The sequence below is a fragment of the Sciurus vulgaris genome (genome assembly GCF_902686455.1).
Source record: "Sciurus vulgaris genome assembly, chromosome: 8".
Lineage (NCBI taxonomy): Eukaryota > Metazoa > Chordata > Mammalia > Rodentia > Sciuridae > Sciurus > Sciurus vulgaris.
In genome coordinates, this window is record NC_136468.1 from 54,871,542 (window position 1) to 54,898,443 (window position 26,902).

A 26,902-nucleotide genomic window follows, 5' to 3' on the forward strand; every position below is an offset into this window, starting at 1 on the left:
TCAATCAGTAGATTTCTAAATTCTTCATTTGGTCACTAATGGTGACTATGGTAATAATGATTCATTACTTGCACATGCAATCAAATGAAACACACACATAGTAGCACCTACAGTTTAAATTAAAGAGTTAGAAAACAATTATTTCATAATGAGTTCTAAATATTAAATCTGGGCCAGACCCAAACAACAGAGAACTCTACAAAATAATTGACCTATAACCCATGAATGTGTTAGGTCATGAAACTCAAAGACTGAGGAACCACTGCAGACTGAAGGAGGCCAAAAAGACATAAAAGTAAATGTAATGCCTATTCTGAACCTTTTACTGTAAAAGACATTATTGACATACAGGCCAGTCTGAGGGCTAAGACTCAGATGACTGAGATGATTTTACTGGCTATGTTGTAGTTATATAGGAGGGTGTTCTTGTCATGGGAAATGTACCCTAAGGTGATTGAGGGTAAGAGGGCACAGATTGGAAATTTATAATTAAAGGGATTGTCCAGGAGTACATTTTAGGTCTGTTTTATTTTTTAACTATCAATTTTATTACCTTTTAAATACAATTTATCTTACGTGATAGGCAAAGTTGGTAAGTTACAGCTATTAGCTAGACACATAATATTCATTCAAAAGTATCTTTGTTATTCATCTTGCAACTTTTCCTCAAGTTCCTAATTGTTTTTCTCTTAAATGTATATGAGAAAAAAAAAAGTAATAAAGGGTAAGAAGAAAAAAGAAACTTGGTTAGAAACGATGCATATGGTATTAAGCATTAAGAATCGTCGAAATGAGCATGCACACCGTTAGATCTAGTAATTCTGCTTTTCAGAAGTTTTTCTTAAGAAATAATTAGCAATTTGCACAAGAATATACACACAAAGATATTTATGGTAGCATTGTTTGTGGTAGCACATAATATAAAAATAACCCAAATATTCAATAGTAAGAGAACTATTAGCTGAACTGTGATATGTGGACAAAACAGAATACCATGAAATGATTAATAATCATAGTAATAAAGAACAGTTAGACTCAGAAAAATGCTGACCATATAATGCTAAGTAAAAAAAAAAAAAAAGAATAAACGTTATATGTCCAGAAGGAACCATTTTTTATAAAACAACAATAAAAATGGAAAGAGAAGAATACTGAGCTAAAATACACTAGTATTTTAATATCAACATGGTTATCACTGGAGAAAAAATTATAAGAATTTTATTTTCTGTATTTCTCTAAAACTGTTTTACTCTGATCTTTATCAAAGTGGAAAAAAATAAATAATAATGAATGGTTTTTATAAAGTTTCTCCTGCTAGCCTACAAGGACAGTGTCCATGTATACCCATACCTCTGTCTAGCACAGTGGTTAATGTTTATAATTATAAATTACAATGGAATTTATGATGATTATTTAGCCTAAACTCATTTTTTTTTAAAGTACTTCATGACAAACTATCCAAATAAAGCTGTCTTGGATATAAGTTATCTATTTTATTTCTGTCCATGCTTTTTCCTAACATGACACAATTTTATTCTTAATTTTAAAAATTTCTTTCAAACACTGGTGCGTCCCTGTACATCAAACAAATCCTTCTCAATTTCAGTAATCACATAGACCACAACACAATAATTCTGGGTGACTTTAATGTGCTGCTGACACCACTAGATAGATCTTCCAAACAAAAATTAACCAATGAAACCATAGAACTCAATAACACAATCAATAGCCTAGACTTAATAGACATATATATAGAATATTCTATCCATCAACAAGCAGATTCACTTTCTTCTCAGCAGCACATGGAACCTTCTCGAAAACAGACCTTATGTTATGCCACAAAGAAGCCCTTAGGAAATGCAAAAAAACAGAGATACTGCCTTGTGTTCTATCAGATCATAATGGACTGAGAGTAGAAATCAGTGACAAAATATAAAACAGAAATTACTCCAACACCTGGAGACTAAATAATATGCTATTGAATGGAACATGGATAACAGAAAACATCAGGGAGGAGATAAAAAATTCTTAGAGGTCAATGAGAACGACGATACAACATATCAAAATCTCTGGGATACTATGAAAGTGGTACTAAGAGGAAAATTCATTGCATGAAGCACATTCCAGAAAAGAATGAAAAGTCAACAACTAAATGACCCAACATTACAGCTCAAAGCCCTAGAAAAAGAAGAACAGAATAACAGCAAAAGTAGTAGAAGACAGGAAATAATTAAAATCAGAGTTGAAATCAATGAAATTGAAACAAAAGAAACAATTCAAAAAATTGACAAAACAAAAGTTGGTTCTTTCAGAAAGAAAATAGACAAACTCTTAGCCACATTAACGAAGAGAAGGATAGAGAAAACTCAAATTACTAAAATTCGTGATGAAAAAGGAAATATCACGACAGACACCACTGAGATACAGAACATAATGAGAAGCTACTTTGAAAATCTGTATTCTAACAAAATAGAAAGTACCAAAGACATTGACAAATTTCTAGAGACATATGCTCCTCCCAAACTGAACCAGGAGGACATACACAATTTAAACAGATCAATATCAAGCAATAAAATAGAAGCCATTAAAAACTACCATCCAAGTAAAGCCCAGGACCAGACGGATTCTCAGCCGAGTTCTATAAGACCTTCAAAGAAGAACTCATTCCAATACTTCTCAAAGTATTCCAGGAAATAGAAAAGGAGGGAACCCTCCCAAACTCATTCTATGAAGCTAATATCACCCTCATACCCAAACCAGGCAAAGACACATCAAGGAAAGAAAATTTTAGACCAGTATCCTTGATGAATATAGATGTAAAGATCCTTAACAAAATAGTGGCAAACCGTATCCAAAAACATATTAAGAAAATGGTGCACCTCGATCAGGGGTTCATTCCTGAATGCAAGAAAGGTTTAATATCCGTAAATCAATAAACGTAATCCATCATGTCAACAGACTTAAGGATAAGGATCATATGGTTATTTCAATTGACACAGAAAAAGCATTCAGCAAAATACAACACCCCTTCATGATCAAAACACTAGAAAAAAAAGGGATAGTAGGAACATACCTGAACATTGTAAAGGCTATTTATGCTAAGCCCATGGCCAACAACATTCTTAATGGAGAAAAACTGAAACCATTCCCTTTAAAAACGGAAACAACACACAGATGTCCTCTTTCACCACTTCCATTCAACATTGTCCTTGAAACTCTAGCCAGAGCAATTAGACAGACTAAAGAAATTAAAGGGACACCAATAGGAAAAGAGGAACTTAAGCTGTCACTATTTGCTGATGACATGATTCTATATTTAAGAGGATCCAAAACACTCCTCCAGAAAACTTCTAGACCTCATCAATGAATTCAGCAAAATAGCAGGCTATAAAATCAACACGCATAAATCTAAAGCATTTTTATACACAAGCGATGAAAGAGCTGAAAGGGAAATGAGGAAAACAACTCCATTTGCAATAGCCTCAAAAAAAAAAAATAAAATACTTGGGAATCAATTTAACCAAAGAGGTAAAAGATCTCTACAATGAAAACTACAAAACATTGAAGAAAGAAACTGAGGAAGACCTTAGAAGATGGAAAGATCTCCCATGTTCTTGGATAGGCAGAATTAATATTGTCAAAATGGCCATACTACCAAAAGTGCTATACAGATTCAATGCAATTCCAATTAAAATCCCAATGATGTACCTTACAGAAATAGAGCAAGCAGTCATGAAATTCATCTGGAAGAATAAGAAACCCAGAATAGCTAAAGCAATCCTTAGCAGGAAGAATAAAACAGGGGGTATCGCAATACCAGAACTTCAACTATACTACCAAGCAATAGCAACAAAAACAGCATGGTATTCGCACCAAAATAGACAGGAAGATCAATGGTACAGAATAGAAGACACGGACACAAACCCAAATAAATATAATTTTCTCATACTAGACAAAGATGCCAAAAATATGCAATGGAGAAAAGATAGCCTCTTCAACAAATGGTGCTGGGAAAACTGGAAATCCATATGCAACTGAATGAAACTAAACTCATATCTCTCACCCTGCACAAAAATCAACTCACAATGGATCAAGGACCTTGAAGTAAGACCAGAGACCCTGCATCTTATAGAAGATAAAGTAGGTACAAATCTTCAACTTGTTGCTTAGGATCAGACTTCCTTAACAGGACTCCCATAGCACAAGAAATAAAAGCAAGAATCAATAACTGGGATAGATTCAAACTAAATAGCTTTCTCTCAGCAAAGGAAACTATCAGCAATGTGAAGAGAGTGCCTACAGAGTGGGAGAATATCTTTGCTCCTCATAATTCAGGTAGAGCACCAATTTCCAGAATATATAAAGAACTCAACCACTGAGTCACATCCCCAGGCCTATTTTGTACTTTATTTAGAGACTGGTTCTCACTGAGTTGCTTAGAGACTACCTTTTGCAGAGGCTGGCTTTGAACTCTAGATCCTCCTGCTTCAGCCTCCTGAGATGCTGGGATTACAGGCATTCGCCACTGCACCCAGTTTGTTTTTGTTTTTGAGAGTGAACTTATCAGCACACTACTTACTTAAAACCTGTTAAACTGGAATTGGAGGAGATGAAAGAAAAGGAACTGCGTTGAGAACAAAGTTTTTTCTCATTACACTTCTAGCCTAGATTCAAGGCTAACAAAGTTTCTGAGGTTTACTAACTTAACTGACATCAATTATTTTCTTAAATGGTTTTTTTCATAAATTCCTGTGGTAATAATCCGTGCACTAATTTATTTAACGTAACATTCCTAAGAAGATAAAAGCACAACAGGTAAAGGAAAAGTGAGCTGTTTCCAAATAGAAGTGGCTCACCCCGTGTCTCCCATTATGCATCCAGACCACGTGTCCTCACATTTGCACTCACCTAAAAAATAAATACACATGCCTTTTGATAAAGTAAATGCAGCTGCATTCAAGTAATTTTTATTTTTAAAGCAAACATCATCCTCACTTTACTTTAAAATACATTTTTAAAAAGTGATGTCTGCTTTTTAATTGTTACACTTGAGGTTTTCTATGTAATACACACAAACAAAAATACACTTGGACACTATCAGGATTATATAGTTTTTACTTTAAAAATTTCTGATAGCTAAACAAAAGAGCATATTTTCTAACCATTCGTTTAAAATGACTTAAATGAAAGAAAAGCAAGTAACAATGAGATAGTGAGAAAATTTGAGGAATCAGGATCCCAGTTTCACAGATCATTATTAGGGAAATTATTACCATTTCATATCCAAGTTTTTTTTTTTTCTTTTTTTTGACTAGGGATTGAACCCAGGGTGCTTTACTAATAAGTTATATCCAAGCCCTTTCAATGTTTTATTTTGAGACAGGGTCTGGTAAGTTGCTTAGGGCCTTGCTAAATTGCTGAGGTTAGCCTCGAACTTGTGATCCTCCTGCCTTAGCCTCCCAAGTCACTGAAATTATAGTCACATACTACCACATCCAACTTTTTGCCCACTTTTAAAAGTCTCTGCAGGTAGATTTCTGGTCAAAGGCAGTACAGTATATTGGCTAAGCAGCAACGCCTCAGAATCACAAACTCCTGGGTTTAAAACCTTGGTTTTCCATCTAACATATGTGTAGTCCTGGACACAGTATCCTTTTAAGATGCAGTCACTTCACCTGTCAAATAGAGCTAAAAATGGGCATCTTGAAGGATTCCCTTGCGAACTGAGTATAGATGTAGATAATATGGATTTCAATCATCTGGCAAATAATGAGTACTCTACAAATGGCAGAAGTTAGTATTATAAGTTCCCCACCATAGTTATAATATTTATTACTAAAATAATAAAATGAATATAGTTATAATCAAATTGTTACAACAAATACATAGTATTTGACCATTCATGGTGAAGTAACTTTACCTACTTGCTAAATCTGACATATTTTACAAGGTCTGTACTTTACTACTCATGTCACAAGGTCTGATCCTGACAAGGAAGTTCTAATTCCACAGTCATATTTAGAGTTGTTTCAAATAAATAATAACAAAACACTATATCTGAAACTATATGGCTAGCATTCTCCACTAGAGCATCCCAAATGCCAAAATGAGCTTATTTTGCTCACTAGGTTAAATTTAGCAGTGAATTTATTATCACATGGCTTTAAGTGTTTATTATACAGGGAGAGGTTTTCATCCAGAATGTAAATATACCCTTGCACTACTTTTGAGAACAATATTTTGTGCCCTGGCTTATTTCTTACACTACCACCCACACACTCTTGATAAAGCAACTGAATCAAACAATCTCATTCTATAAAATATGCAACCAATAGTCTTTTAAATATAACTAAACCACACATGTACTAAAACTTACCACTTGCTAGTTTTCTTTTGTCTGAGATAATACCAATATTATGGGCTAATGACTGGGCAAGTGTAACTGCCATTAAATCGGTTTTCCCAAACTGAAAAACAAAAACAAAAATAAAAGATTTGTAAATACAAACTGGTTTCAAATGGTTCAGAGAAAAATGTCACAATATAATTAAAAATAGTTTCAAAGCATTTATTTAGCAGAGGCTAAACACCTTGTACCTAGTACTGAATGTACATTAGGGAAGAAAGAGCAAGAAATAAATCCTTGTTAGATTAAATCTCATAGGAAAGAGCAGAAGTCTGAGAATCATCAACTCTTGACTTTGGAAACTTTATCTCAGTACAAATTTCATCCAGTAATGTTATTGAAAAATTTAGTATTTGCATATGATCAAGTCAGTTTTTTGAATAACATAAAATAAAAAATAAATGTATAAAAATTATTTGGAACTTATTTGTTTTTAAGTGTCCACTTGACACCTGAAGTTCCCTTCCCCCAGAATAGAAAATAGTTTTAGAAAACAAACATATTATCAGGAAGTAGCGATGAGCTCTGGCCTAAATAAATTTAAGAACAACTGAGGATATTTTTCTTCAATATGTAGTCTTCCAAACTTTCAGTTATTTTTCTTCTAGATCATTCCCATCAAGTTAGTGTGTGCTGGGGGTAAAAGCAACCCTTTGGAAATCCTCCTTTATTTTTTTCTCCTAAAATTTGTCAGTGAGGAAAAAAGAAAATATTCAATTATGCTGTTAGGCAATGCTTCAGGGAATTACTCAATTCATTGGGAAAGCATTCAGTGATAAATAGGGTCTTAATTCCAACAATGGTTACAGTAAAAATTCTGTGTACTTATATTCTGTAAACTGCTTGACCTGGAAGTTATTCTAAGTAGAATGGGAGCAAAATTAACAGGTATTATCATTCATTATTTGCCTATTCTATCCTCTGGTCATGTTGACTGCTAATAAAACAATCTACCACGGAACATTGAGAAATTATCTCTTAAATACAAGGAAAACATTTTCAGCCATCATACCACTTTGTATTGTACAGATGTTCACACCTACTTCATTCACGCCTCCTCCTTTCAGCAACGAGCAAATCCCACCAATATAAGCAGCCCCGCTCCGGCTACTCTCAAATTGACTTCCCCTTTCAGAAAAGGAAATGAAAAATGCTTACTGCTCACAGTTCAAACATCATAGTACCTCTCATTATCAATTCACTACATACTATATTTTCTCAATGCATACAAAATTTGTATGTTATATATTCCTGAAGTAAGGAAGAAATGCAAAAACTGTACATACAGAACCAAAGAAAAAGGTTTCTGAGGGATGTTGCCCCACATGATCAATAAATATCTTCAACTGAAGAACACCTATTGAAAAAGAATTGCTGATATGATATACTCTGAGAAGGATACAAAATCACTGCTATAGTACTACTGCCAAAAATACATAACTTCAATCTCAATGAGAAAAGATCAGACATTCCCACAATGGAAACGGTCTATAAAGTACCAGGTCTAAACTTTTCAAAAGTGAGAAAGGCTGAGGAAATCTTTCAGATTAAAGGAAGCTAAAGGGATACTGTGATCAAACATGACGTGTGACACTGGACTGGATGGTGGATGGGGGAAAATGAGCTATAAAGGAATTATTGAGACACTTGGTGAAATTTGAATATAGACTATGGATTATATAAAACTATTGTGCCTATGTTAAATTTCCTAGTTTTATTAATTTACTATAGTTAGGTAAAGGAATGTCTTTATTCTTAGATAATACCCACTGAAGTATTCAGGAAAAAAAGCCAGTAGTTAAGCATTTCCAACTTATTCTGAAAAAGTTCAGGGAAAAAAAAAATTGTGGATGGAAGGAAGGAAGAAAGGAAGGGAGAAAGAAAAAAAATCACAAAATCAGTGGGGTAAATATAAATAATTGATGAATCTATGTAATAAGCATGTGTAATTTCCTTGTAGTATTCTTACAAATTTTACAAATTTTCTCTAAATTTGAAATTATGTAAAAATTTGTTACCCCAAAACTATATCTTTTACTTCCAATTCTGTCTTCAACAGCTCAGACTTTAAATTTTTTTAAAAATGCTACTTTATGTATTTTGCTACTACATCAAATATGTACATTACCAAAAAAAGAACATAGAAGTGAGAAAAAATAAAAGTGAACTCCAGAAATTTAGTTCTTACCTTAGAACCAAAAACAGTAACATTAACATTTGTGAAACAGACATGCAGTGATATAATAGCTCAAAATCAAATCACTTAAATTTTCACAATAATTCAAATAATCTATACTTTGAAACTTCTTCCAAGTGTACTGAAATGTCAGTCCTAATTGTAAAGAATACATCTCAGTCACAAGTAATACAGCATTTAACGTGGAACCATAAAAAAGCAAGAAATGATTACAAAAGTTACGTACGAAAAAAGATGAACTGCATCACTTTTCTCTTTGATAAAATCCCTTCTGTATTTCATAAACTCACGTAGGGTGATCAATGGATTTTCAGATATGGCAAACTTGTTGTCAGCCGCCCAGGTTTCCATGGCAACCAATACTATCCTTGTCTTAAGTTGGTCTTTATATATCTAGTATATTAACAAAATGAACACACCAGCTATACATGCAGTAAAATCAAATGGTTTATGAACAGGATTACAGAGTTCTTTCATAAAAACTCTTCAAGTTTTAAAGGTAAAAAAATGTTACTATTTTTAAGGTTGATAATTTTTCTTCAAATTTGCAAGGATTTCACTTGAATAACAGAGAACTGAATTATTTACCAGTAGTACCCAAGTACAAAGTTTTTAATAAATGTAAAATCCCTTTCTGACAAATCCTTGCATCCATTTCAAGGTTCCCCCTGAGTCTAGTTTTTGGCAACCTAAACAAGAGAATGTATGCATTCTTGAGTTCCCCTAGCAAAAAAAAAAAAAAAAAAAAAAACACAGAACAATGCAGATACTCCAAGGAAGTAATTTCAAACAACCAGACTGGCCTTGTCTAAACCTGTGAGGAGGTACTGGCTCTGGCACTGCCTTGTCACAGGATGATGTGGAAGGAGGTACTGTGAACCGACTCAGCGGCCTTAGCACCACAGCACCAGATACCACTGAAAAGGCACAACTGGAACTCTGCTAGGGGGAAGCTCCTGTGGGCTCAGCACTCAAAGCTGAGGGTGGAATTGTCACTTGGGACCAGGAATTCCAGCCTGGGCAACATGATGAAACTTGGTCCCTGTTCCACTCCCCACTCCCCTACCCCCACCAAGAAAAGAAAGAAAAGTGCCCAGTTTCTCCATAGAGAGAAGTACCCAGCCTCTTTGCTGGGACTATGACTCATCCTTTGCCTTTCACAGAGTGAAAAACACAGGACGGAATTTCAGGTCTATCTGTGGGCAATTTTGACTACTTCCTCTTTCCAAAAAGAGATCAAAGTCAATAAATTCCACTGCCAGGTTACCAGGGACTTTCAGGACACCTTGGCTAAGAGCAGTGAAAAGGTGAGAGCCATATTATCCCTTCTATGAGCAATCCTGTATGAGCAAATCATGCTGATACTTACTAAATCTGCCATGTTCACCACAGATTTCGCATAGGTGTTAGTATGCACAACAGAAAGGCGATGCTTTTTAAACTGAAAACAAAAGAAAAATGTGATAGGCTTTCAAAGTCATCGGAAGTAATCACCTCTGCAGAGAAAACAAGGTGTAACAGAAGATCCCTAAGACTTCCTGGAACAAATGTCAGAGCTGAGACCTAGTTCTTTATCTGCCCTGTAACCTGAAACCAATCTCTTAAAAGCTTGAGAACTCGATTTACGCATCCACGAGAAAGTAAAAAATTTACTCACCGCATCCATTTCACAGGTTTTACCCCCCACCAGGACTGTTATTCCAAAAAACAGATGAGAGCCATCTACAAATTAAGTAGGGATATGGCTACAAAAAGTGATGTGAACTCTGCTGCAAGTATGAAAATTTACAAGTTCTACGAGACTTTTTTAGTAAGAAGAACGCCCTAAGATAAAGGCTTCAAGAACATGGCTTACATACTAGTAGATTACATATATATTTCCTTTGCCCCCAATCATGTTTTAAAAATCAGGAAATATCATGTAAAACCTGATTTTTGGCTTCATTTAATGAATCCCACATGGTGATAACTGTCCCCTCACACATAGCAATGGCTACCCTCTCACCCCTCCCTGCTGCTTATGCCTGGGTCACTTGTAGTATCAGTTCACAGATACCTGAATTTGTAACTATCTAAAATGTTCAGATTGCATGATCTTGCAGTTCATTCTTACTTTATAAAAATCCGAGGGAGGAGTAACATTCGCTGAATTCAAATATGTTGAAAGAAAACAGACCTAGCCTGAATAAGGGAACATTACTCAATCGGGATTATTTTACTATTTTTAGCAACAATAATAAAGAAGAATGTTAATATTTATATAATCATATATAACTCCAATTTTCCCTCAAAGTAAATTAAAATTGACTTGTACCTGAAATGAGGTAAAATTCAACTTTGAATATTTGTTGTTTAGAACTATTTCCATGGAAAATCAGCATTACAATTTACTGCTATGCTAAGAATGCCACCATATTGCAATATGCTCATTAATTAAATACACATACTGAAATAATGTGACTCAACAAGAAGGAGGCTTTGCCAAGTTCCCAGTGCCAGATTACTCAGGCTCTCTATGTGTGCTTTCTCCATGTGATTTTTCTGCATCGCAAGGCAGATACAGAAAAATTAATTTTCTTTTATTATGAAAAAGTTGTATACTGCAAACTAAAATGTCACAATTGATGCCTCACTTACTTTACTTGTCACTTTAGAGATTCAAATATCAGTACCTATATTAATCAAGCAAATTCAAAAAGATGACATTGTGGGTGACAGAAATATTTTTATAACCTCAAAAATTATTGCTAGTTACTTATACCTGAGAGCATTTTCCACTTGTGGGTGACTGCTAGTTAACAAATGTTTGGTTAGGCTAAAATCTCCAGGACCAATGGAGTAGAGGAAGGAGATCAAGAGGAAGAGAGGTGGAGAGGGTATGGAGAAGTTATGGGGAATGAAATCCACCAAACTATGCTGTGTCCATGTACAAACACAACACCATGAATTCACTTATATGTAAGTATAATGCATTAATTAAAATAATTATAATACTAATAGAAGTAAAATCTGTCGAGTACAGCAAGTTGATCAGAAGGGCAGAAGGGAGAGAAAGGGAAGGAACTGGGGAATGAGACTGATCAACTTCTATTATGTGCAAGCACAAAAGTGTCATAATAAATCCCACTACCATGTATAATTATAATGCACCAATAAAAATAAGAAATAAAATAAATTCTAAAACAAAAGACCCTCTAGGGTTACAACTTGATAGGTTTTTTAAACTTTCTCTTAAACAAACTTTTGCACCCCCCAGTTTTACCCAAAGCATGGACAAGTTAAAAATAAACAAAAGCAGATCTTACCATGAGATGATCATTCACAATCATCAATTCGATGTATTTGGTTTCCTCTTCTACATTACGAGGATATCGAAGAAGCTGCAATGCAGTAAAGGAAACAATATCCAAGGAAGCCCTTTTAAACTTAGTTTTGAAAAACTAGGAAATACAGAAGAAATCAACAGAACAAAAACTTCCTTTTTATGCCTTTAGCCTTTTTTAAAAAAAATTTTCATCAATTTTCTTAGTTTTTGAGTAGGTAATAATAATACGTTTACATGACTCAAAAAGTCAACAAAGTATAAAAAGACCTAGCATAAAACTTCCCCATCACCCAGTTCCTACTTTCTCCCACAATCAGTACTAGGAGTTACCAGCTTCTTCTAGAAATATTTATGCATATAAAATTAATATGAACCTATTTTATAGTTTATGCTTCCACTTACTTCACTCTCTTCTATATCAAGTTATTTTCAATTAACAGAACATCATGGAAACAGCAACATATGAAGAGCATTCCTCTTGATATAATTTACTTTATTCTATAATCTCCAAGTCTGGGACTGAGACATGCCTCTCTCTCCTATATGGTTCAAAGGATCCCCCAAATGATACAGGGATTTTCTCAGGATAGCTTGCAGAGTTCTTGAGCAGTCTTGGGTTATCTATTACAGCAGGATCTCTCTGCTCAACAACAAATTTTCTCTCCTTTCAAAAATCATGATCAATGAATAGTACAGGGAAGAGCCACTAAGATGGACATTCCCTTGGCAGTTCAACCGTAACAAAATCTTTAATGAGACCTAGAAAATTAACTTTTTCCCTTATGCCATGGTTTAATACCCATTTTTTTCAACACATTTTTGTTGTTGTTGTTCATTTGGCTAAGGGCCATTTTTGTGATGAGGACATATAATCAAACCTAAATCAATACATGTATGTTTGTTTTGAGTGCTACATCTAAAACAAACTAAAAATATGCTGCCACATGGATTTCATCTCTTGCTAAATGGATATCGAAACATAAAGTCATTTTAAGAAATCTCTTTTTTGTGGGGGTGGGACACCGGGGATTGAACTCAGGGGCACTTGACCACATCCCCAGCTCTATTTTGTATATTATTTAGAGACAGGGTCTCACTGAGTTGCTTAGCACATTGCTTTTGCTGAGGCTGGATTTGAACTTTCGATACTCCTGCCTCAGCCTCCCAAGCCTCTGGGATTATAGGCATGTGCCCCCAAGCCTGGCTATGAAATCTCTTATAACACCAGATTCACTAGGAATAACAGATTTATTTCTGAGTTTGGAAACCAAAGAGTAAGACAAGTCTTTTTGCAAATGGATTATCAGGATGATAGGATTTTTGATTTGCTAACTATGTGGTTTACTAGTTAATACAGTAGACTTACCAACAAGACCCAACATTTCTTTATGTTACAGAGTTGCCACACTGGCTATACAGTTTGATAGCACCTTAACTTCATGGGTCCATAAGAGAAATCAAAGGTTTATTAACTTAGCAAATGACTAGATATTAGATGTTTATGAAGAACTTTAAGGTACATTCTTAAAGAACAGTACTGTATACTCTCAATTCATAATTCATGAAAACAAATACTATTTCAATTTAAATCCTGATGGTAATTATTTCATCTAACTGGTCCTCAAGATGTATATGTCTCTATCTCCACAACATATATAAAGCTCGTGATACTAATGCATGGAACACACGGTTTCTGAGAGGTAGCACAAAGAGCATGTGTTTCTGTGAACCTCTGTGAGGTCAAACTTCCTAGGTCAGAATCCCAACTTCACTACTGGGTGACCTAGACAAGTTTCTTCAGCATCTCGTGCTTCATTGTGCTTTTCAGTGAAATAGGGGTAATAATAACACCTTCCTCATAAAGATGTTTTGAGGATTAAATGTGTTACAACAGTTATAAATTATTACAATAGGGCCAGGCACATGGAAAATATTCAATGAAATTTAGCAAATGTTATATACATAAGTGTTGGGGGCTGTGCCACGTTGGCGGCGCCGGGATGGCGCCTGATCACATCGGCAGCGATGAGGTTAATTGACATAAGCACACTCAGGTGATTTTATCGTCCACACACACAATGTATGTGCATGTGTTCTTGAGCACATACATTGCATGTGCTCGGAGCGTCTTGCCTAATCTTTGTTTAAGAGGCGTGGCCCTGCTCTCCGCCTCCTGGAGGTGATATATGCGTAGGCGGAGCAAGACAGAGACACAGCAGCCATTAGCAGAAAAGCAGTAGAAGAAGACACACGCGGGGCAGCAGCCAGAAGGAAAAACACGCTGCAGTAGCTAGTAGGGACATACGCAACAGCAGCCAGAAGAAAGGAAAAACACGCGCAGCAGCAGCGAGTAGGGGCAGCGGCGGAAGGCAGATCGCGGAACAGAGAACTGAGACGCATCACTAGGGCACCTTGGGTGGACGTACCCTTAGTTCACAGGATGCAGGACTTTAAGGTGTAGCAAGTCTCTTCCTCTAAGCTCTAAGCAAAGCCTGCCTTTCTCTCAAAGTCTCTTTCTCTCTGATAAGCAAAGTCTCTCTCTCTCTCCTCTCAAAGCAAGTAAACCTCATTTCCTCTATCCTCTATAAACAAACAAGCAAGAAAGCAGTGCACTAAAGAGAAAGATAGAAGTAGCTCAGTTTCCAGTCCACCACCCATAAGACCTGTGCAAGTTGTTGCTGCAGGCGGTGACAAATATCCACGGATTTTGGAACCACAAAGAGCGACACATAAGAATCTGTCTATATACATAACTTATTATAGAAGAATAAAAGGAAGATAATTGGTTTCTTCAACTTGCTTAATAGGTCTCTATTTCCTTTACCTTGTGCTGTTTTATGTCACATACATATACACATTCACACTCCACCACCCCCACAGTGTGTGGATATCTTGATTCTGATGGTCAGAGTTCTTATTTTGTCTAAATCATTTACCAACTCTGTGATTCTGGGTCATTTTTACACGTCATAGCCATCATTTTTTTTTTTTTTCTTTTTCTGTGAAAGGGGAATAATAGTACCTACTTCATGCAGTTTAAAGCACTGTATGAACTGTTATTATATTACTCGGTCTAAGATCTGGTTAAGCAATCATAAAGCTTATGTCCTAATCCTGGATCCAAAGTAGCTCAACAGAGAAAAAAGGGCTTTGTGGCTTCAGAACCTGATAGGTTCACTCTTATGGGATTATCTTCAAAGGCATAAATACAAGAATACCACAGAAGTAGCTTGCATGATGTGGTGCACATCTGGGCAGGGAAGAGGCCCATGTTAGAAAGAACCTGTGTTGTTGCCAGCCAGGACCTTGTAGCTCATTTACCTGATGAAGAACTACATTATCACCACATTTTGAATCCCCTTTGAAACTATACAATACCATGATCCGTTTTGACTCCTCCTACGCATCTGTCGGCTATACTGCCTACCTCACAATGAAAAATACCTGAACTAGTACTTGTCCTCTCACAAAGACCAAATGCAGATTGAAATGATAGTTTTAAAATATCATGACATATGCCTATGAATACATACCTGCCGTTTACTCCTTTTTGGTCTTGGTTTCAAAATAAATTTTGGTGGAGTGATGTTTACTTGTTGGAATTCTAAAAGGAAATAAAAGTAAGTTAAATTTAACAGCACATTTGTTAAATTTCTTTAATACAGAGCAAAGTTTCTCTTGCTTCTCCTTATGAATTTTAATGTTGCATTTAATGATTATGTGGTGCACTAAACTAATTGTTATATTAGTTCTAAATACATATATAGTAAAAAATACAATTCACAAAATCTCAAACATCATTCCTATTCTAATTTATATTTTTTTATAATTTTTTCTATTTCTCCTATAAGTGCCATCATATTCTTTATCAAGAATCTTCAAACAGCCAACTTGACCTTCACTTCTGAAACTACCATTCTAGAGAAAGCAAAATAAAGAAGAAAAACAGTAAGAAGCAAATAGAATAAATAATCACACATTCATAATTTCATGGATTATTTAAAAATGATGATAGGTCACCAAGGTTTCAATTTTTTCCAATTCATTCACATTCTTTCACCCAGGCTTTGTTTGCCCTTGGAGTAAATATGAAAATCTGAACCTCTCCTAACTTGCAGGTCAGAATTAGACATCAATTATTGATGGACATAAATTCATCTCTGAATATAACATTAGGTTATTTATAAAGGAGAATTTCCTACAAAGTAATAGAAAAGTGCAATCATCTCCTGTGGTACAGATTTACTAAAACATTGATGGTTGACTGAACAACATGTAGCAGTCTGATGTAGAGTGTCTAATGGGAGGAATGCTATTAAAACAGTACAGGTAACTCATTATCATGACTCTTGGGTACTGTCTGTACAAACTGAAAAGTTCTCTGAAATCACAACACTGTCCCCAAACATAATATGTTTTTTCTGATCCTATGAATGAGTAATTGTATTTATTTTTTTAAAAAATCACAATTTTATCAAAAGAATTATGAAAGATCTTTTTATCTAAAGTTGTGACCAAGATTCATTTAAGTGACTTTATCTAGATTTCTTTCTCATTACCTTTACTGAATTTGTAGATAATAAGTAATGAAATTGATTTCTGATTTTTTTCTGAAATTTTTTATATTCATGAGGTAGCAAAGCAATCCCATCAAAAGGGAAGGATAATCGTGGTTGCAGAAATCCGAGACAGAAAAGATGAATAATGAAATCAGAGTAAGAAGATCAGGATTTTGGATATTATCAGTTCATTTTCAAATAATCTCCCATCATGCTGCTTATGAAGATGTTAGCCAGGGTAGGGTATATAAGAAATTTGGTGAGGAATAAGTGCTTTCACAATGAACTAAGATACAGAAAAACAAGGCAGCAGAATTAAACCAAATCATAATCAATACTTACACTAAGTGCAAAGAGACCAAATGTTACAGCTGAGTGGTTCAGATTATCAAACTGTATTGTTTTAAAATGCAAAGCCTAGCTAGCTACATGTTGAATATAGGAGGGACACTTTTAATGTAAAGTACTGAATAAGATATGCTTTGCATACTTTAATCACAGGATAGCTGTGCTAGAAATATTAATATTAAATCACATAATTTTAGGGCAATAAATATTATCAGGAAGAACCAGCAATATTTCATAATAATAAAATGATCGATTCCTCAAAAAGATGCAATATTCCTACCAAAAACCATATGACTGAACTTAGGAGTGAATCCTTCCCAGGTGAAACTTCATAACTAATTGTTGCCCCAATTAACAGTTACACTATAAACCATGAAAGATTGTGGGCCAGGGGCACTCACTAAACCACATTTAGATCATAACTCTCAGAAATGGTGAGATAATAAATGTAATTTATTGCTTAAAGACACTAAGTTTTAGAGTAATTTGTCACATAGCAACAGATAACTAATACAACCTCTGTACTAAAAGACCAAAACTAAGAGAAATTCCAGAAGTCCTAGGCTGGAGTGGAGGAACACACCTGGAATCCCAACGACACAGGAGGCTGAGGCAGGAGAATCACAAGTTCAAAGACAGCCTCTGAAATTTAGCAAGGCCCTAAACAACTCTTATACCTGTCTCAAAGAATAAAAAAGAGCTGGAGATGTGACTCAGTGGTTAAGCCCCTCTGAGTTCAATCCCTGGTCCCCCCGCCACACACACACACAAAATGTTCTAAATTATTATTTTTTTTATTGAGTCAGAAGATCTGGGTGGGGCTGAGAGTTTGTGTTTTGAACTGTTTCATTTTGGTGCTGGGGATTGAACACTGGATCTCAGGCATGCTAAGCATGTGTTCCACCACTGAGCCACATCCCCTCAGCTAATGTCCTAAAAACATGAGATCTCCTATGACCATGGATTAGATGACTCAATTCTGATAAGATGTCTATTTTTCCACAATTAATCTATATATTAAATATAATTTAAATAAGAATTCCAGAGGAGTTACAGAAATTGAGAAGTTGGTTCTAAAATTGGAATACAAATGCAAAGAACATAGAAAAGCCCCAAAACACATTTGAAAAGAAGAAAATTGCAGATGTATGCTACATGATTTCAAAATACACTATAAAGTCATAGTAAGAAGGAAGTGTAGTACGGGCAACCAAATAGAACAGAGTCGAGGAAAAGACTCATATTAAGTGGTTGACAAAAATGTTAAAGCAATTCAAATCAATGAAGACAAGAAATTCTTTTCAACAAATAGTGTTAGAATAATCAGATTTCATGTGAAAAACAAAAGAAAACAAAACCTCAAATCCTATTTTCACCATGGACAAAAAGTAATTTGAAGAAGATCACAGATCTGAATATAAAAATGAAACTATACAGTTTTTAGAAGAAAATGTTGGAAAATATCTTGAAAATTTGAGGACAGAAGAAAATTTTGTAGAATAGAGCAATAATCATAAAAATGATGATGGGTTTCATCAAAATCAAAACTTCTGCTCATGAAAAAACACTATTAGGAAAGTGAATGAACAAGCTATAGACTAGGAAAATACAGTCATAAATAAATCTGACAAAGGCCTTATATCCAGAATATGTACGTACTTATTGGTCTTTTGATTAAGACCAAGTGGAGAATTTTTAAGTACTCCTACAATCCAACAATAAAAAGACAAATATTCTTATTAATGTCTAGTAAGAATATACATGTGACCAGACCCCCACTACACTGAAAAATGCAAATTCAAGTAATGTGAGATACCACTACACACACCAGAATGGCTACAAAGTAAACAACAACAGCACAATGTTGGTCAAGATATGGAGCAATTAGAACTCTCATACAGTGCTGATATGAGCATAAAACGGCACAACCACTTTTGAAAAAGGTTTAGCAATTGCTCATAGAACAGTAGTTCCCAAAGTAGGATCCCAGGATCAACAAAATCAGCATCAACTGGGGGCTTCACCTGAAATGTAAATTCTCAAAACCTACCCAAAACATACTGAATTGAAAACTCTCAAGGTGAGTCCTGCAGTCTGTGTCTACCCAGCCCTCCACACATTTATGATACATGCTAAAAACTGAAAACACTGTTACACAGTTACACCTACATCTTATGACCTAGCAATGTCATTCCCAGGTATTTTCTAGGAAAAAAAATAAAACATGTCTACAAAAAAGACTTGTACAAGAATGGTCACAGTTGCTTATTTATAATAGCTAAAAACTAGAAACAACACAAAAGCTCGTAAACATAATAGAGCTTATTTCACAAAAAAATCACAGTTTTGACATTAATTTATGTCATTTTTTTCAATTTACCATGTAAATTATAAGTAATCTTGAAAGACCACTTTTAAAATTCACAGTGCTAATCTCTGATGAGAAAAGAAACTAGAAACTGAATGAGATAGACTTGCATTTTCAAATAATAAATCTAAAAATCAATTACAGCAGCAAAACTGCAAAGTCACCTTCAAAGTTTCTTCTAAAAAAGAATCGTGAACAATATTTTTAAAAAACTCTAAGTCTGTGCCATAGCAAGTCTATAATCAAGTCTTCAGAAGGAATCTTTTCTTATTACTTTAAAAATTAATGATGATTGCTTCCAGTAATACCTATTAAATTGTAGATCTATTCTCATACAGCTAATCATGATTTACTTTCTGTTCGTAGTGGGCATAAAGGTCACTGAAGGAATAGTCTAAAGAGTTTGTGTAAAATCAAAGCATCTGTGTGTTCATTTGTGAATTTTTCAAAACAGTGAATTTTGTGAAATAGGATCTTATATCCTTTTGACTATAAGTGAGAGGGGAAAAGAACTCATTTATTTTTTAGGGGAACTAACTATAGGTGGCCAAAGAGTTACAAACTTATTTCAGAGGAAGGTTACTAGAAAACACTTATTTCATTTTCCAATGAAGAGGCATTATAAACTTCTAAGTGACTTTCTAAGCAGTAATTTGGAATTTGCTCTCGGGCTGGCAATTTTTCCATTTTGTCTTATGACTCTATCCCATGGTACATTATCACTAGTATCATTATCCAGTGTCCCACCTTATCCCTTATGAGCAGTGGGGCCCTGGAAAAGACAAAGTATTTAAGTCTCTTCTTCATCTATTAAATAGGAACAACATTCATCTTACGGAGCTGTTGCAAAGTTTGGATTGTAATTAATAAGTAGAATGCTCAGGGCTCACTAAATAGAAGAGGGAGAATCTTTCTACCAGATAGTCTATGTGCCCTGTTTTCAGAGGGAGGAAATGGATGAATTCAGCACAACCACATATGCTGCACTTGCATGACCTTGGCCCCACTAATAAGGCCCAGGTATGAGCGGTTGCTCTGAAGACTCGGGTACAATTCTCAAAGCAAATCTATAAATAAAGAACCTACATGAGAAGAAAGGAGTGATTTCACAAATAGTACATAATAATATAAAAGATTAATCTATAATATATTTCTTCTTAAAATGTTAGTAGAGAGAGAGGAAAACAAGAAATGAGAAAATGATTGAGTTCATCCCTCGAGGGATGATAGAAATAGGAAAGATGTGGGAAGAATCTGACATAACTTTCCTATGCACATATATGAATACACCACAATGAATCCCGCTACTGTATATCCATAAGACTGGGGCCCTAATCAGAATAAGATATATTCCATGCATGTATAATTTTATCAAAATGGACTCTACTATCATAGATAACTAAAGGAACCAATTAAAAAAGAGTTCATTCCTGTTTACTAGATCATTATTTCACCAAGCACAAATTTTTTTCATATTTTATCTATGTGGACCAGTTCTTACTCTAATATTATTTCTTCTCTAGTTCCTTATTTTGAGTCTTAAATTTTCAGTTTTTATTCCAAGTGCTTGAGCCATATCTTTCCAAACTGAACTATAAATACAAGGCCAGTTTGCATTTTATTTTTCCTCTGGTTGTGACTTGACATTCCCTCTAAAAATGTCATGAGCAATTCTGGTTAATAATCTTTCATGTATAGATTAGTTCTAGCGGAGTAAATGAATTACTGAAGTTGCCCTTTTAAAAAAAAAAAAAGTCATTCTATGAGTAACATACCAGATGGAAGATCATCCATGGGAAATTCAAAGAGTCTGGATTTGTAAACCGAATGAAAATGGAAATCCTCCTGAAATGACACAAGCAATAGAGATTAAGCATGCACAACCAGATATCTCTAGCCTCAAGCAAAAATAGACAGAACCCTAAGAGAACCATAGCTTGACTACACATTTCCCCTGGGTTTAAAGAGGCCAGGAGCCATTGCACAAGCCCTCCAGCTCACGGCTGCATTCCCCTAGCACCAGAGCTGTACCCAATTATAAATGCCTCACAGACAGAGAAGCAAAAGCTTTCAGTAACGGAAAATAAATGAATGGACCTATCCCCCCAAGGAAAAGTAAGACATCTGGGAAAATGGGTTAATGTTTTTTACAACTGGTTCCTTTCACAGATCTCTGCTTCCTTATAAGAGCCAGATAACTTTGGTAGACAAAGACTGCAGAGTTAGAAATCTCTCTGGTAATGGGCAGCAGGATGACTCACACAAGGAGATTCCCAAAGTAGACCCTGCTCCAAAATTCAAGTGTAATACACAGTTCTCCTAGGAACTCATATTCTTCTTTTTAGAAAAAATTAATGAACACTCAAGTAACTTCATCTGGCTTCATCCAATTATTGAAAAAAAAATGAGAATGTCATAAACAGTCAAGTTTCACGATATTGCCTTTAAATAAAAATCACACTTGAAATGAAGCCACATGAGAGATAGTAGTGCATGTCCAGACAATAATATACAATACAGATAGTTTCCAAACGAGATTACTTATGGTAACAAAACAATATGCATTGTTTGAAATTACCTGCTTCTCTGTTTAACCAATGTTGCACAATTCAGGAAGAACATTGATATGTATACAGAGCTAGAATGAAAGTGCATTATATTTCTCTTTAAGCTGTAGTCATTCTTTCTTTCTTTCTTTCTTTTTTTTTTTTTGGTACCAGGGATTGAACCCAGGAGCACTTATCACTGAGCCATGTCCCCAGCCCTTTTATATCTTTTATTTAGAGACAGGGTTTCAATAAATTGCTTAGGGCCTCACTAAGTCGCTAAAGCTGGCTTTGAACTTGGAATCCTCCTTTCCTCAGCCTCCCCAGGTGCTGGGATTACAGGTGTGTACCACCATGCCCAACTTTAATCTATAATCTATTTCCCCTAAAGTAAGGGAGGAAATTTAAGAAGTCCTGGGTTTCTCTAAACTCCACTAGCATAGAGCTTTAGGAATGGATGATGGAGAAATTTTTTAAATCTAGACAAGAAAGAATGGGTTAAAAATAACATATCTGTGGATTTTATCTGTATGTACTAAATGTCCCCCACCCACCATCAATTCACATGTTGAAGTTTTAGAGCTGCCATAATCACTATATCTCAAGATAGAGCCTATGAGGAGATAAAAAAGGTTAAATGAGATCAGAAGGGTGAGACCCTAATCCAGTGTGACTGATGACCTTACAAGGAGAGGAAGAGACAACCAGAGATTCATTCTCTCTCTCTCTCTCCCTCTCTCTCTCTCTTTCTCTGCCATGTGAGCACACAGCAAGAAAGTATCCTTCCGCCACCCAAATAGCCAACAATCCTGCTGATCTTGGACTGTGCAACCCCCAGAAATCTAAGAAAAAAAAAAATGTATGCTGGTTTTGCCACTCAGTCTATGGTATTTTAAGGTAGACCAAGCTAAGATAGAACAAAGCATGTTATGTCGGAGATGGAGGCTTCAGAACATCTCACAGGGAAAGCATTTCCAACACAAAAGAGAGTCAAAATAACACTTTTTAAAAACATGTGGTTTTGACTTATCTAATATTTAATTAAAAGAATAGAAATGTGTTTATGTATACTATCCTATCCCAACAAACCATGAAAATAAAATTTAGGAAAAAAAGGAGGAAAAAGCTCTCAACATCAATATTTCCATTTGACTGCAAACAGAGCACTTACTTGGGAGGTCTCATTTTCTTCTGGCTCAATGAGATATGTGTGGTTCCCATCATAGAACATCCCACTGCCAAGGACAAGAAAATAATTAGGCATGGCTATTAACTCTCATCTCAGAACAAGATCATTTTAAAAATTAGCAGTAGTCAAAGGACCAGTTACTTTCAATGCCTATTTCCCAGACCCATCCATCAATTCCAGGTAAACCACACACCACACACCACACACACACACACTGCTGAGAGGAGAAGGCAGCTTCCTCTGAACCACCCTAGGATGGGTTCTCTAATCCTGACCTCACCCTGTGCTCAGGATTGCCATTCTCTAGTTGTTGTTCAGTATTCCTCCCTCTACCTTATACTTCCAAAATTTTAAATATATGAAAGACCACCTGGAGATCTAGAACCCTTCTCGGATTTCTAGGCTGGGATTCAGGAAGGTGCATTTCAAACAAACCCCAGAAGAGTCTGCTGCAGGCTGTCAGGACCAAGCTGAGAATGCCTTCCCTACCACACACCTGAAAGATGTTCTACTAACAAGAACTAACACACATCAACAACTTGCCATGAGCTAAATATCTGCACTCATTTAATTGTTCCCACAAATGTATGAGGCAGAAACAATGTCTACCCTCATTTTATAGATAAGGAAATTGAAAGCTAAAGAGATGAAATAACTTCTCCAGATTATATAACCATTAAGAGTAGGAATGAAGCCCAGGCAGATGGGTCCAGGAACAGCCCATTTGCAATCTGCTGCCCACCTTCATTCATGCATTCACTCAACACGTGTTTACAGAGCACCCATGCACTGTTCTGGGTGCTGGGATATAGTAGTAGAAAAACGAATTCTCTATCCTTTTGGTGCTGACATACAATCTATGGAGAACAGATAAAAAACATACAACAAACAAAGAAATATATGTTAGATGGTGATAAATGTTAAGGAGTAAAATGAAGCAGGTTATGGGCAATAAATGGTTCCAAAAGGCTGGGTATGGGGAGAGAGTACTGTTGATTTATATGGGACGTTAGAGAAGGCTTCACAGAGAAGATGGCATTTCAGCAAAGACCTAAAAAAAGAGTTGATCCATAACTATATTTGTAAAACAACATTTCAAATGCAAGTCCAAGGTAAGAGAATCTTGGAGTGGGTGAGGGAGAGAGTACCATAAAATGAAATCAGAGGGTTAGTGGGAACCATATTAGGTAGGCCCTTTTTAAGGTCTTGGCTTTTACTCTAAAAGAGGAGAAGAGTTAACCTCTGTAGGCTTCTAAGCAGGGGAAACACAATCTCCACTGTTTTAAATGATCAGTGAAGACCATGATCCTTTTAATGAAATCAGACCCCTTATGATACTGAAGAAACTTGCCTTCTCATTCAGGCATTTGAAGGAAGCAAAACTGTGATTCCCTGCAGTAATTCTTCAGTTTGAGGTAGAAATGACTGCATTGCAGCCAGGCTCTTAGACACAGAATGGTATTTGTCTTCCATAGAAGCCTTAATGAAATCAGTTGGTTTCCCTGAGCTATAATTATAATGGCTTCCAGTTCTGCTTCTATCCAAATTCTTTCATTCCTGCCATAACATCTTCCACATGTCCTAAAATTTTATATATCCATGGGATGGCTATTCTCACATCTGCACAGTTTTCAACCACGGTGTACTTTCTGAATTTGGATGACACTGCATTTGAAATTTAAAGATAAACAGATGTAGTTCATAAAATAATACTGGAGATCTATGCCTAAGCAGAGGGGGGATCCTTTCAAATCAGCAGACCAAATATGGTAGTGGACCATATTTGACCCCTGCTGAGAACTGGTCAGACCTATCCAGAAAATAAAACTACCACCATTTTCTAAAGTTCACATGGAAACACTGATTAAGTAGCAAGCAGATTGTTTTGTTTAAATAGCACTGGGTGTTATTTGCCCTTGCATTAGGTTAACGTCCAATGGGAAAACTGGTTCTTTTTATTGGATCTAAACATTATGTATACAGTGTATGAAAAGCAGATCCTAACACTGTAACTGTAAGATACTGGTGTATCTGTGACAAATATGCCATTATTAATTCTTTAATAATCAAAAGATACATGTGTTTTATTTTCTTTGAGGATTGACACCTTTTTGTTATAATAGTCTAAATTCTAATAAGTATATTGAGTCCATAACAGTATACTCTTGATAAAAACCTGTAACTGGGACCAAGTCATTACGGGCAAATTGAGCTAAAACTTTATAAGGCTGGATCATAAGAGTTTGGAAGGAAATAGCAGTTATTCTTACAAATTTCCACAAGAGGGCAATAAACTATAAGATTTCGTCATAACATCAAACATACTAGGACCAAAATATTACCTACTAGTCCTTTGATTTTTTTTTTAAAGAAATGTGTTCTTACATGCTTCTTATGGAAAAGACATATGAATCTGATATTTCCCTTTTTATCATCTTTAAATGCAGTAAATCAGAAAAAATGAATAAACTTCAACATGCACTTGGTAATTTATAAAAGATGAGTCGTGTAAAATATTTCATGATTAAATCACTGTAATTGAGACAACTTGTATTATTTAATGTTTAGTAACAAAATATTTCTGAGAGCAATTTTTGTTCAGAAGGTAAAATCAAGAGGAGGAATAATAATTAGTAATTAACAAAAAGGTACAGCAGTCTATTCATCCAACCTGCTCAAAAAAATCTAAGAAAGCCCAAACATGGTTTTACACAATTCTGACAGTGTCCCTAGACACAGCTGACTTTTCTGTGTTCAGTTTTACTTAGTTTTAAATGTAAGAGTTTCCAAAAGTAGAAGTAAATTTTACTTAGTTAAAATAACTGAGGCAGGAATCTGGGTTCTATTCCTGATACAGAGTCACTGTAACATTTCCTGAAAATTATTATTTCATGCTTTTTTGGGGGGGAGGTACTGGGGACTGAATTCAGGGGCACTCTATCACTGAGATACATCCAAGTCCCTTTCATTTTAGTGACAAGGTCTCACTAAGTTGTTCAGAGTTTTGCCAAGTTGCTGAGGCTGACCTTAAATTTGCAATCCTTCTGCCTCAGCCTCCCAAACTGCTGGGATTACAGGTGTGCACCACAGCGCCCAGCTGTTCCATACTTCTTTAAATGACTACGGTAGGTATGGTTCTTGGGGTCCCATGTCTAGTAGAGACTTTTAAAGGCACTAATACCTCCTCTCTTACAATATTGTGTCCATTTGGAAAACTGGAAAGCAAACTAGAACAAGTAATGAGCATAGTCCTCACATTTTGACTTTGGATTGGGAGTCTAAAAGGAAGGAAAAAGTTTTATTTTTTATATCACTCTTCCCTCCATGATACATTTGCTGTCAAGTGTCGATGGGCTCAACTACCTTATTCCTAGCTGATAGCTACGCTCAGATATGACAATTTTAATGCTGAAAAGGACTTCAACATTTCCTTTTACCTGATAAGAAAACCTAGGCCCTTGGAAATTAAGCATGAATTCTACGCTTATAAAAATCTCTATTCAAAGAATGTTTTAAATAAATGAATTTATTCATAATAAATAATAAGAAAATGGAGGTTTTCCTTGTCCCCAGGCACACTGCTTCCCTTTTCTGGTTATTTAACTTATCCTTATACTCTCTCCTTTTTGCCTGTTAAATTATAACTACTCCCAGAGCTTAACCAGAGGTGCCACTTAGGTAGACTAGTTATATTCTCCAGACTTTCTCATTAATCTCTTTTCTAGGTTTCAGATGTGTCAGTCCCTGGATGGTTCCATCAAACCCTGCTGCAAGGCCCACTCCACCTACTGAGGTGATATAACTCTGGTGCCCCCAAGTTCTACCTCTTCTTCAGTGCCAACTCTCAGCTTGCATTTTTCAGGTGTTTTCCTCTCAAACAGAAGAAATAAACCTCTCACATTCTACAGCAGGAAGCTGGGCTAGATTTGCCCTCCCCTCCAGACTGAGCTCTCAGGATTCATGC

General features: G+C 35.5%; 1 protein-coding gene across 17 annotated transcripts in view; it reads right to left on the minus strand.

Annotated features, from left to right (window-relative positions):
- ADAM22 (ADAM metallopeptidase domain 22) overlaps positions 1 to 26,902 on the minus strand; it is a gene marked incomplete at its 3' end in the record, with an annotated part of 216,953 nt that overhangs the window by 57,867 nt on the left and 132,184 nt on the right. For 16 of the 17 annotated variants that reach the window (XM_079151665.1, XM_079151666.1, XM_079151667.1 and 13 more), the window contains exons 6-14: positions 22,921 to 22,984; positions 20,979 to 21,048; positions 15,462 to 15,532; positions 11,909 to 11,983; positions 9,973 to 10,044; positions 8,830 to 8,996; positions 7,450 to 7,534; positions 6,377 to 6,467; positions 4,857 to 4,908 (exon numbers count right to left, since the gene is read on the minus strand). In XM_079151665.1, the coding sequence (XP_079007791.1) occupies positions 4,857 to 4,908; positions 6,377 to 6,467; positions 7,450 to 7,534; positions 8,830 to 8,996; positions 9,973 to 10,044; positions 11,909 to 11,983; positions 15,462 to 15,532; positions 20,979 to 21,048; positions 22,921 to 22,984 (747 nt within the window). Of the gene's footprint in view, positions 1 to 4,856; positions 4,909 to 6,376; positions 6,468 to 7,418; positions 7,535 to 8,829; positions 8,997 to 9,972; positions 10,045 to 11,908; positions 11,984 to 15,461; positions 15,533 to 20,978; positions 21,049 to 22,920; positions 22,985 to 26,902 lie in introns of all 17 variants that reach the window. The other variant, XR_013765860.1, reaches the window with a different exon arrangement.